The following is a 12,154-nucleotide window of genomic DNA, read 5'->3' as shown; positions in this document are numbered from 1 at the left end:
ATAGAATCTGTGTTTACACAGAGGGCTGACTGGAAAGCAGTTGCTAGAGAGGGGTTAGTTCCACTATAGAATTTGTATTTACACTCTCATTCTAAGTGCACCCAATGTAAACAGTTCAAATGTGCCACTCTCCAGTGATGTAAGAGTACGATTGGCAGCAGATTATTTGAAACAGGAGGGAGCTAAGGAGGATCAGGACAGTTACCTTATCTCTGCTTCCAGATGCGATTCTGACCTACTCTGCATTTCTGTGTTGGCTTTATCAGAGCTCTGCACTTCTTTAAAAGGGTTTTTTTTAAGCTCTTGGTCAGGGACTGCTCTCCACCTCATCTTGATACATCACTCCTTGGGGGGAGAGCTGTCTTATACTTCTCCAAGCAAGGATTTTCTTCCTTTTTGCAAGAAAAAGGATAACACCTGGAACTGCAAAATTTCCAATTCAAGAGAAAAGGGAAATAGCTGTAAATAACCTTTGCTTGAGCAACATGCTCTTTACAGTGTCTTGGGTGGACACTAGGATGCCAGTGCTGGCCAGCCTTCTATTGCTGATCTCCTCACAAATGCTGCTAAAAGGGGTAAACATGGTATGGTTTCTCTTCTCTTCTCTTCTCTTCTCTTCTCTTCTCTTCTCTTCTCTTCTCTTCTCTTCTCTTCTCTTCTCTTCTCTTCTCTTCTCTTCTCTTCTCTTCTCTTCTCTTCTCTCTTCTCTTCTCTTCTCTTCTCTTCTCTTCTCTTCTCTTCTCTTCTCTTCTCTTCTCTTCTCTTCTCTTCTCTTCTCTTCTCTTCTCTTCTCTTCTCTTCTCTTCTCTTCTCTTCTCTTCTCTTCTCTCTTCTCCTCTCTTCTCTTCCTTTTCTTCTCATTTCTTTCCTTTCTTTTTTTTCCTCCTCTCCTCTCCTCCTCCTCTCCTCTCCTCTCTCTCCTCTCCTCTCCTCTCCTCTCCTCTCCTCTCCTCTCCTCTCCTCTCCTCTCCTCTCCTCTCCTCTCCTCTCCTCTCCTCTCCTCTCCTCTCCTCTCCTCTCCTCTCCTCTCCTCTCCTCTCCTCTCCTCTCCTCTCCTCTCCTCTCCTCTCCTCTCCTCTCCTCTCCTCTCCTCTCCTCTCCTCTCCTCTCCTCTCCTCTCCTCTCCTCTCCTCTCCTCTCCTCTCCTCTCCTCTCCTCTCCTCTCCTCTCCTCTCCTCTCCTCTCCTCTCCTCTCCTCTCCTCTCCTCTCCTCTCCTCTCCTCTCCTCTCCTCTCCTCTCCTCTCCTCTTTTTCTTTTCTTCCCCTTTCCTTTTCCTTTCTTTTTGTCTTTGTTGGTCTCTTTGCCTTTCTCCTTCTCCATCTCTTTTTCTGTCTGAGAGATGTGACAAGACAGGAGGAGGAAATGCACCTCTGATCAGGCTGCTCTAGCACATTGCTTGGCTTATTCTTCCCCTCATTAAAACCACTTAGTAATCATGAGCACAGTATTGACAGAAATGGACCATGTGTTCCTGCCAGCTCTCTTGGAGGTTTTAATGAAACTGGTCCACATCAAATATGACCTCAGGCATCTTGGCTGGCATTTGCCTGAGGTGGGGCTTGGATAATAACACAAGGCTGCTCAGGAAGATTTTGTCAAAGATTCCTGTTTCCTGCTCTTGCTCTGCCAGTAATGTCAGAGGCAAGAAGAGCCAGGTAGAAACTTGGCTTGTATGCACAGTGATGCACAGAAAAATCACACTCTGATGCTAAACTTAATTTGCTTTTATGTTGCAGGCTGGATCCCACTTCATGATGGATATGGCTCTGCATTCCTTTGATGACCAGTATCTGGGGTGCAGAGAGCAGGTGATGGAAGAACTGGAGCGAGGAGACTACTTCCAAAAGGAAATAGCTGCTAACAAGGACTATTTGAGTCTCTGGAAGAAGGCTCAGGAGGCTTTGCTAAAGAGCCCTGTAGGTCTCCTAAGGGAGATGCATGAAAGCCATGCCATAGTCCTCATGGCATACACCATGAACTCTTCCCTGCACTCTCAGCTGAACTGGGCCACTGCTACAGGAGGAAGCTCTCCAGAGCACTACAGACACAACTTCAGTTTCAAATATTTTCACTTTTACCTAACAACTGCCATTCAGATAATGAAACAGTGGCAGAGCAGCAAAGAAAGCACAGGGAAACCCAAGTGCTACCGAGTGCACAGGGGGGTAAAAGACTTATACATCGAGGCCATGGTGGGCAACAGGGTGCGGTTTGGCCGCTTCACTTCTACCTCTCTCCTCTGGAATGAAGCCCAGAAGTTTGGGAATGAAACTTTGTTCACAGTGACCACTTGCCTGGGAGCAGCTGTGCAAGGTTTTTCTTACTACAGATCTGAGAAGGAAGTCCTCATTCCTCCTTATGAGACCTTCCTTGTCAAAAGCTTCTTTCAGACGCAGCAGGGTAACCGGATGCACCTGCATTCTGTGGGTGACTACAGCAAGTACCACTGCCAGCTGGTGGAAGGTATTGTATTCAGCCTTTCATGCAGGCAGGACACAGGACAGTCTGGTCTCAAGTGGCCTAAGCAGCCCTCACCAGCTACACACACATGAGGCCACACTCAAGGCCAAATCTGTGGCTTGCTCATTGTGTTTGCTTACAAGAAGTAATGTTCCATCTCCTTGTCATGAAACAGCACCCCAAAGCTCACTAAAAGTGAACCCACCTGATACAGAGCAGGTCCCACGGTTCTTTGCAGACTCAATTTATCCTGCCATTGCAAGGATGCCATGTGGGTCCCCATCATTCCTACTGCAAGGGCAGAGGAGCTCTGTATGTTGCTCGAAGTCAGGTATTTATTCTGGTGGCTTGCAAGGCTACTACACTTCAAGCTTCAGGACAAAACTGCTGCTGCCTTAGTTGTGTTCCCTCCTGTGGCAGAAGAGAGAAAAGATATTCTTTGTCAAAGCATGCCCTGTGAGTTTCCTGGCTATACAGATAGCTCTGTGCTGGAAGACCTTACCAGATCTGTTCCACATCCCTGTCCTTCTGTGAGTTCACCACCAATACAGGACTCTTGCTTTTGTCTCTCCAAAGAATATTGTGTCAGTGCAACCTATGAGCACAAAATAATTACCCAGGAATGAGTCTGTGTCTGGACTTAAGCCACAGTAGCAAGTAGACTTGAGGAAATGGCTTTCCTAGGAAAAGTCTGTGTTAGCAAGTGCAGGAAGCTTTAGCCAGTGAAAGACATCGAAATGACTGCTCTCTTGACTTTCTTTCAGCTTCAAGAAGCAAGAATGCTGGATCTACTGCCCTCACCTCTTCTGCTCTTGTAGTTGGAGTTTTCATGTTCTTGGTCTGCAAGAACTGATTCTCTGGCTGCATCCAGATATATACAAGCTTGGAGAGAAGGCAAGAAGAATTCACAGAAACTCAGTCTCTGGGGCTCCGGTTGTGGCAGGAGGTTCAACCCTCCCTTTGCTTTCCGCAGAACCTCATCATCTGAGTCTAGAACATTCAGCCTAGTTTATCAAGACCTTCTCTGCAGACATTAAGGTAGGAGGGCAGTTACCTATGGCCTTTCTGGAGAGTAGGGAAGTGACACCCTTCACTGTAGGCAGCTGTGCCCTTTGGCATTCAGGAAAGACACACATGGACTCTGGACTATTTAGAGATCTCTTAGTAGCTTTATTTTTAGTGAGAAAGAGTCTGTCTGTGGGATGCAAAAGACACCATGGTGGTAAAGTCTGGTGGGTAGCTGTGCAGCCTTGCATATCTCCTTTAAGTGCAAGGTCCCAGGGGACAATAAAGTCTGTGGGTGCTGCACAGTGGTCTTTTCCTACTGCATGATCCCATGGACCAATAGCATAGATGTCTGTAATGGCAGAGGCTATCATCTAATAATCTAAATCACAGTGACATGTTCTGTCAAACTAGACTCCTGTCCCTGAAATCCTAAGACATGATTGCCCAGTTAGCTAAAACAAATTCAGTCCACAACTATTTTACTCTTAGCTTGTTTTCTATCTTTATTTCATGGTACTTTCTTGTTGCTCTTGGCTGACCAGTGATTTCAAGCAAGAAGTTGTCAGAACTTGATGTTGACCCCTACATGCTCAACAATACTAGGCCCAGATTCCAAAAGAAGAATGAAAAGTTTAGAAGCAGCTGCTGCAGAGACTTCTTGCATGTGTGTTCAAACATTCCTAACTCTCTCCTGTGCAAGAATTACAGGAATCAATGGGGATTTTTCCTGCATCAGCTCACTGATGTCTCTTTCTGTAGATCAATTATTGTTGAGATGCAGACTTCAGCCATTTTAACAAAGGATTGGAATCCTTCACAAGGTGGCTTCAGCACCATGAAAGTCTCCTCTAAGTAGTCAGCTGCTGCTTTCAGGATTTTCTTTATGGATCTTTGTCCTTTCAGAACATTGATAGACTGTATGAAACTAAGAAAGGAAGAGGAGTGATGCTCGAGCTGTTGTGCTGTTTCACTTGAGGAGGAGCAGCCTTCTGTGGTACATGGAATCTCCTTGTGTCGCAGTATCTTCACAGGATAAGCATAGTCCATGAGAAGTTCTGATACTTGGAGGGATAAGGCAGGTGAACTCGATAACTGATGAAGAGCAGCCTCTATTGTGTCAGGAAAATCATGTTTCAACATCACTGCAACAAGTACCCACACGATGCTGCCTACAATCCCTCTGTAATTCTCATACAGCTCCTTCACTGCCACGATCTGGTCCTGCAGGGAGGCGGTGGGGCCAGAAATCTTATACAAGCTGCGGGCGATGCTTTCCTGTACTTCATCTTTTGCTTCCATGGTGGTTTGCATCTCTTTCAGAGCACTGACCAGGAGCTGCAGATTCTCTTCGATGCTGAAGTGCTCTTTGACTGTCATGATGGGGAAGTTGGTGCCAAGATGCTGATTGAGGAGTCGGAACATTTTGTTGGTTGAAGAGACGTAGAAGTACATTAAGTCATGTAGATTGTGGCAGGTCCTAATCAGCCTGCCTTTATGACTCTTTGCACGGAGGCAGGGTGACATTTCTGGAGGGGGGGGTCTGACTCTGAAAAGCAAACAGAGAAAAATCCAGGGGAGTAAAACTGGAGTGGGGAATGAAACTGGACACATCTTCTGCTAGAATGTTGCATTCCTGAAACCAGCTTTAGAAATTATCAACCCACCTGATCCTCCCTCCACCAAGACGTTACAGTTAGAAGAGAACACAGAAAAAGCTCCTTGTCAGTCTTTGCAGGTGTCTTATCAGACAGGCCAGAAAAATATGGTGTAAACAGCTGCAAATATCATTGCTCTTATGGCTGTGGGAAGCATGCAACTTGAAAAGCAATAGAAGTGCTGTAAGTGGTCATTCTGCCCTATGCTCAGCACTGGTCAGGCCATACCTTGAGTCCTGTGTCCAGTTCTGGGCCCTTCAGTTTAGGAAAGATGTTGAGTTGCTGGAACGTGTCCAGAGAAGGGCAACAAAGCTGATGAGGGGTTTGGAGCACAGCCCTATCAGGAGAGGCTGAGGGAGCTGGGGGTGTTTAGCCTGGAGAAGAGGAGGCTCAGGGGAGACCTCATTGCTCTCTACAACTACCTGAAGGGAGGTTGTGGCCAGGAGGGGATTGGTCTCTTCTCCCAAGCAACCAGCACCAGAACAAGAGGACACAGTCTTAAGCTGCACAAGGGGAGGTTTAGGCTGGATGTTAGGAATAAATTCTTCATCAAGAGAGTGATTGCCCATTGGATTGGGCTGTCCAGGGAGGTGGTGGAGTCACCATCCCTGGAGGTGTTTAGGAAGAGACTGGATGAGGCACTTGGTGCCATGGTTTAGTTAGTAAGATGGTGTTGGGTGATAGGTTGGACTCGATCTCAAAGGTATTTTCCAACCTGGTTAATTCTATTCTATTCTATTCTATTCTATTCTATTCATTCTATTCTATTCTATTCTATTCTATTCTATTCTATTCTATTCTATTCTATTCTATTCTATTCTATTCTATTCTATTCTATTCTATTCTATTCTATTTTTCTTTAAATGCCTTCTAGTGTTTATTGGTGATTTTATGGGAGTCCTGGCAAACAATCCTCTTTACATCATCCTTAGAAACATAATCCTTCAGGTTGTATATACTAGTGAATCCACACAGAATGAAACTCATTCTGTGGAAGGGGCAATGGGCACAGCAAAGTCAAACATATTCAAGAGGCAATGCAATTGAAGGCTGCACCTATTCTCTCGAGGAACAGAAGGCTTTTGGAGGATCTAACAAATGGAAGGAAGAGAAAAAGAGTGAAAAAAATGAGATGAATTTGGATAAACATGCCACAATAGAATCAGTGAAAAGCAGGCAGGCAACAGGACCCAGCTGAAGCTCAGCCTCTGGATCCCGAACTCATCACATGCTGCTGGAAACAACCAGAGGAACACAGGGGAAAGAGGATGAAGTCACTATCCCACACACATTACAACTGATTGCAGGAGCACTCAGAGAAAAACAGGTAGGCAGTCTAAATGTTTAATTAGAAAAGCCTCTGGAGAAAATTTCCCTGGAGCAGGAGAAATAGTCAGAGATATGGAAATATATGTGGCCTGCCTAACTCTGGACAGCAAATGTAAAAGCTAGGAAAAGTGTTAATTTGAAGAGACATAAAATCAAGGGCAGTTACAGGAAGCTGAAATATTCACTTATAAAGAATAGATGCTAAAAGTCTCCTCCACACCTGCTTGTCTGTTGAAATGCTATTTCTCTTAGGATGTTTTGTCTTCTCAAGTTCTACAAATAAGGGAAAAACAAATGACCTCTCCACAAAACATTAGTGGTGTGGAAAGGTACCAAGACCACTCTGCATCAGGGAGCAAGCCAGAACCGTCCCTGAGGCAGGACTGACACAAAATCATACTTGGCATTGCCATGACTTTATGTTTCCTGACAACCACAAACTTTTACTGTATATGTACTTTGCTCCCTTCCAGCTTGAAGAAAGATGTGTTAAAGAGTTTATTCTCTTGACAGAGCTACAAGGTAAGTGGCCGAGAGAAACCTCCAGTATTGTGCAAAATATTGTGGACAAAATTATCTTCAGACTAAAAGGGGACTGTTGAAATAACTGTTTTTTCCACAGTGCTCTTGTGGGGGAGGGTGTGTTTAGTAAAACACAGCTAGGTCAGTGTCAGATGATTTGCAGTTAGCAGATGGTGCAAGAACTTCAAAGGACTAAAATGACACAAAGGTATCTTCTTTTTATTTAATGCAGAAAAATTTAGCTAGTCCCTTTCTCCTAACAACTTGTATTGATAACTGTGATATGTAGGCACCAACAGCATAAAAGTGGCCCAGAATTGCAAGAGAAGGGCTGAGAATGCAAAAATACTGACAAAGAACCGAGTCATTCGACTCATTCATAGTTTGCCCCTGTTGTAAAGCAAGGTTTATTCGAGTCAAATCCATGATAAAGAATGTTTGCTTTGCAGTTGGTGATGGGTGAAAAGGAATTGGCACAGAATTGGTTACAGAAGCTTAGTGGTGAGGAGCAACTCCATGATCACTGGGAATTCAGCCACTTTGGACTCTGCATATTGACATGCAGAAACATGCATTAAATGTGTCATTGTGCTGGCAAGCAACCAACAGCCCAGAGAACAGTTACTATAAGGATTAGACACAAGTGTCTGGGGAGAAGGAATCAAACAAGTTCAGTTTTGTGCTCTGGTCTGTAAGCAACTGGAAGTGTTTAAGAAGAGATTGTATGAGGCACTTGGTGCCATGGTTTAGTTGATTAGATGGTGTTGGGTGATAGGTTGGACTTGATGATCTTGAAGGTATTTTTCTACCTGGCCAGGTCCATTCCATTCCATTCCATTCCATTCCATTCCATTCCATTCCATTCCATTCCATTCCATTCCATTCCATTCCATTCCATTCCATTCCATTCCATTCCTATTCTAATCCATTCCTATTCCTATTATTTCTATTTCTATTCAATAAGGGAGGGCCAGATTCTGCTCAGTCGTGTCCTAGGAGCTTGGTGAGTACCTGATGATATTAGGTCCACACAGCACATCATAGGTATGGAGGAAGTGTGGCTGCACAAGCTGGGGTCTCCCTGTTCCAAGGTAGTCTGTCGTTACAGACATCATGCTGGAGTAGGTGCACTTCACAGTGCTTAGAGGGCATGCTGAACATCATGGAGCTGTCTGAAGCTGTTTGATATTCACAAGGCAAAAACCATCTGGGGAAACAATTACAGCATTAGGAAAGTGAATAAACAGTAAGGGAGCAGAGGCTAAGTATCAGGGAAGGAAACACAGTGAGAGATGCATATGAGGTGACACAGGTTAGAATGGGTTTATTATAGATAATTTGACTACTCTCTATGAATTCCCAAGTGTGGGTTTATTTGTACAAGCACTGAGTGCTTTTATAGTAATATTTTCTCTTGAATATGAGGAGAAATCAGCTGCCCTGGCATGAGACACCCTTATGGTGATACAGACAATGCCTGCTCCACCAGTTCTCATAGCTGTTTAAAAATCACATGCCACTATCTGAAAAACAAAACAAAACAAAACCCAGGCTGTTACAAAAGTGTGTCTAGAACAGTTCTTTCATTTCCACAGCTTGTTTTAGATGTTGATAATTAAATGAGATTGTTCCATTTTTTTTTGTTCAGTGAACTAGTTCAGCTTCTACCACTTTCAGTTTCCAAGGTGAAGAGTGACCCATATTCATCTCACCAATCTGCTAACTACATATTTGTTAGCTATTTCTGTTGCTCTATGTCCAGTGTCTCGTAAAGTCCTTTTAAAAATCATTTGGCTAAAGATCCAAACCAAGATTTAAGATTTCTACCCAGTTACAAGCTATGCCTTGAGATTTGACTTGTTGAGTAGGAAAAGAACCAGTGAGGCAGAGACAAAGGACATTTCACTGGCCTTTAAGGGTTGGGGCTGTGGGTGTTGAACAGAGTAAGAGATTTCTTTTCTCTCCTGAAGCAGCCTATTTCTGAAGAATGGCGCTGAGTGACCTTCTTTACCCAGATAACCCCAAGAGAAGGCAAGAATTGATCCAGCTGCACCAGGAACTGCTTGACTGCATGTCCACAAATTTCCATGCCACAAATGAGCTGGCTGGGGTGCTGAACGAGCACCTGGGCTGTACTATTCCTCACATTCAGATGAGAGAGAGCAGCACCGTCAAGGAAAACTGTGATATAATCATTCAAGCCATGAGTGAGATTCAGCATCAGGTACAGAAGATTGATAGTGACATGAAGGAAAAGCTAGAGCCTGTGCTGTACCAGAAGCTGTATGACATCAAAGAGCCTGAGCTGGAGAAAATTGCAATAGCCCATAAAATTTTTTCCATTGTTCTTGGGGAAGCAACTTCAACAGCTGAGATGGTAGCTCTGAAAATTCTTGGATCCAGTCTTGTAACGTTCACTGTGAGCAAGCTCATTAGCCTCCTTGCACAGATTGGGGCATCTGTTCTTGGGGGAATCAGCATCACCATCCTTGGGCTTGGAATTGAAATGATTCTCCATGCCATCCTGGGAGCTGTGGAGAGGAATCAGCTTTCCACAGCTGTGAGAAGCTACGAGGAGCACCTGGCTGAGTTTAAAGCAGCCTCGGAAAAGTACCAGCGTGCCATACGTGAAGTGACTTCTTTGGTGAGGCAGCAGGTTCAGTGAAGGCAGTCAGAGCCCTCTCTCCTGCTGTGACAGTGGCTGCAGCAGCTATACCTGCAGAAACCTTTTTGATTCATTATGGTAAATGGACTACTGATGGGTTTTTGGTGGTGGTTTTTTTGGTCTTCTTAGTGGCAGCAGAGCAAGAGATGTGACATCAGAGAATTGTCAATGAAGTGTATTAATATAGAATTGCCTTACAGGTGCCTCTGGGAAGCAATGCTCTCAAACCTTTGCACCTTTCCTTCAGCCATTTTTTGGAAGGCACCATAGATAACCTTGAACTGCAATTTGTACCAGTGACATTAATATTCACTGCTGGAGCAGTAGTGGTAAGAAGGTGTGATATTTTTTCTCTCTGTTACAATGTCAAAGATCACAACATCATGGGAGAAAACCATTTCAACAAGCCAGCCCATGTTGTCACCTGCAGGGCTCACTGGGACAGCAAAACTCTTGGCTTGGATTAGTGCTAAATCTGGTAGGCTGAATTCCCTGTTCATTGAACTGCTTACAAGGACTAGGTGAAGCATATTTAACTGCTATTTCCTGTCCTCTGCCTGCCTGAGAAGCCAGGCAGAGATCTTCTTTAAATAAACTCTAATCCCCAAAGATTAGCAGATAAGAGAAGCATGGGCCTACAAACAAACACAAATAATCATGCCCCACAACTGAAAGTGGCTACAGTGCTCCAGACATGCCTGCCTGTGAATAACCTCTTATGCTCAGTAGTGCCCTGTTCCTGACAACCCTCAGGGACACATTTCTGTGCACACTTGCTGCTCTGTTGACTGAAATGGAATTGCACACATGTACAAGTGTCTGTAGGATTGAAGCTCTCTTGATGCACCACATTTATTTTCAAGTGCTTTACCCAAAATCCATCAACATGGGACTGCAAGAGCATGCTCAGGTCCTGAATTCCCCAGCATGCTACCCAATGGGCCCTTGCTTTTCAGGTTTCGAAAGCAAAGCTGAGAGTGAGACATGATTTGCAGCCTCTTGCTCTGATTTGCTGTGGTTTGCTTTTACTTCTTTGCTCTTTGAAAACAGCCAAGAAAAATAAAACAAAGTAAAGAAAAATAAAACAAAATAAAGAAAAGTAAAACTAACTAAAGAAAAATAAAACAAAATAAAGAAAAAGAAAACTAAATAAAGAAAAAATAAAACAAAATAAAGGCAATTTCAGAATTAATAAAAATGTGCCTGAATATTTTAAGATTTCTCTGTCCTATACTCAGGTTAGATTATTTATTTGGGGGGGGGCTTTATCTGAAACAAAAATCTTGAAACAAATAATGAAAAGAAAAAAAAAAGATATTAAAACCTCAATTAGAGATGCAATTTTTATATCCATGATAGGCTTATCTAGTAGGACTGTATATAGGTTCCTTTTTTAGCACCAGCTTCCCTCAGACTAACAGCATACCCAAATTCACATGTGCTTGTCTATACACAACATTAGAAATGAGACTGGGGTGAGGCCTTGAGCACAAGCTCTATGAGGAGAGGCTGAGGGAGCTGGGATTGCTTAGCCTGGAATAGAGGAAGCTCAGGGGAGGCCTTATTGCTCTCTACAGCTACCTGAAGGGAGGTTGTAGACAGATGGGGGTTGGTCTCTTCTCCCAGGCAACCAGCACCAGAACAAGAGGACACAGTCTCAAGCTGTGCCAGGGGAAGTTTAGGCTGGATGTTAGGAAGAAATTCTTCATAGAGAGAGTGATTGGCCATTGGAATGTGCTGCCCAGGGAGGTGGTGGAGTCACTATCCCTGGAGGTATTTAGGAGGAGACTGGATGGGGTGCTTGGTGCCATGGTTTATTTGATTAGATAGTGTTGGGTGATAGGTTGGACAAGATGATCTTGAAGGTCTCTTCCAACCTGGTCTGGTCTGGTCTGGTCTGGTCTGGTCTGGTCTATTCTATTCTATTCTATTCTATTCTATTCTATTCTATTCTATTCTATTCTATTCTATTCTGATTGATATATTACTAACTAGATTGTACCTGTGAGAATAAAGAGATGGGTGAGATTACAACAGAGAAGCTATAGATTGGCTTCATAGCCCTTCCATTCTGGGTTTTTGCTTTTGTTGCTTTGCTTGCTTGTTTGTCTGGTTGCGAGAGGGTTTGTTTTTTTTTTGTTGGTTGGTTGGTGGTTTTGGTGGGTTTTGTGTGTGTGTGTGTGTGTCTGCTTTGTTTTGTTTCGCTTTGTTTCCCCCACTGTATCCACTTTAATCATCAGAGCTCTCTGTGCATTTGTGTTCAAAAGCCACTAGATGGCAATGCAGTGGTGACTGACAAACCGGGACCCGCTCAAGGCATGGACTGGATTGAGAGGCAATTCAGAGGCAGAAAGAACTGCCTTGCCTCGCATGATGTATTGTGGTGGGTGACATGGTGACCCGAGGCATAATTTCTCCAAGAGGTGACATCTCCTGTCTCCTGCACAAGTGACACTCAGTTTAGAAGCACTTGTTTAGAAACAAGTGACTGTCCATCAGCAGAACAGCAATACC

At 43.9% G+C, this 12,154-nt stretch overlaps 2 protein-coding genes across 9 annotated transcripts; both read left to right on the top strand.

The window, feature by feature from the left end:
* Positions 1 to 241: 241 nt before the first annotated feature.
* ART4 (ADP-ribosyltransferase 4 (inactive) (Dombrock blood group)) lies at positions 242 to 3,293 on the top strand. Its single transcript, XM_068142688.1, has 2 exons — positions 242 to 584; positions 1,738 to 3,293. Exons 1-2 carry the CDS (start codon positions 486 to 488, stop codon positions 2,551 to 2,553), a joined length of 915 nt encoding a protein of 304 aa, XP_067998789.1. The 5' UTR covers positions 242 to 485; the 3' UTR covers positions 2,554 to 3,293.
* Positions 3,294 to 3,314: 21 nt separating this feature from the next.
* On the top strand, positions 3,315 to 10,759 carry SMCO3 (single-pass membrane protein with coiled-coil domains 3). 8 transcript variants are annotated; one of them, XM_068142694.1, is made up of 5 exons: positions 3,315 to 3,499; positions 4,012 to 6,451; positions 6,927 to 6,975; positions 7,940 to 7,978; positions 8,946 to 10,759. In XM_068142694.1, exon 5 carries the CDS (start codon positions 8,963 to 8,965, stop codon positions 9,638 to 9,640), a length of 678 nt encoding a protein of 225 aa, XP_067998795.1. In that variant the 5' UTR covers positions 3,315 to 3,499; positions 4,012 to 6,451; positions 6,927 to 6,975; positions 7,940 to 7,978; positions 8,946 to 8,962; the 3' UTR covers positions 9,641 to 10,759. The 8 variants fall into 8 exon arrangements, with proteins under 8 accessions (XP_067998795.1, XP_067998796.1, XP_067998793.1 ...); XM_068142695.1 differs by having other exon boundaries at positions 8,949 to 10,758; XM_068142692.1 differs by having other exon boundaries at positions 6,927 to 7,978.
* Positions 10,760 to 12,154: the final 1,395 nt, after the last annotated feature.

The sequence above is a fragment of the Melanerpes formicivorus genome, unplaced genomic scaffold (genome assembly GCF_026170545.1).
Source record: "Melanerpes formicivorus ecotype bairdi unplaced genomic scaffold, bMelFor1.0.p_v2 SCAF_8, whole genome shotgun sequence".
Taxonomy (NCBI): Eukaryota; Metazoa; Chordata; class Aves; order Piciformes; family Picidae; genus Melanerpes; species Melanerpes formicivorus.
The sequence above is the reverse complement of the archived record's forward strand: the minus strand, read 5'-3'. Positions and strand labels throughout refer to the sequence as shown.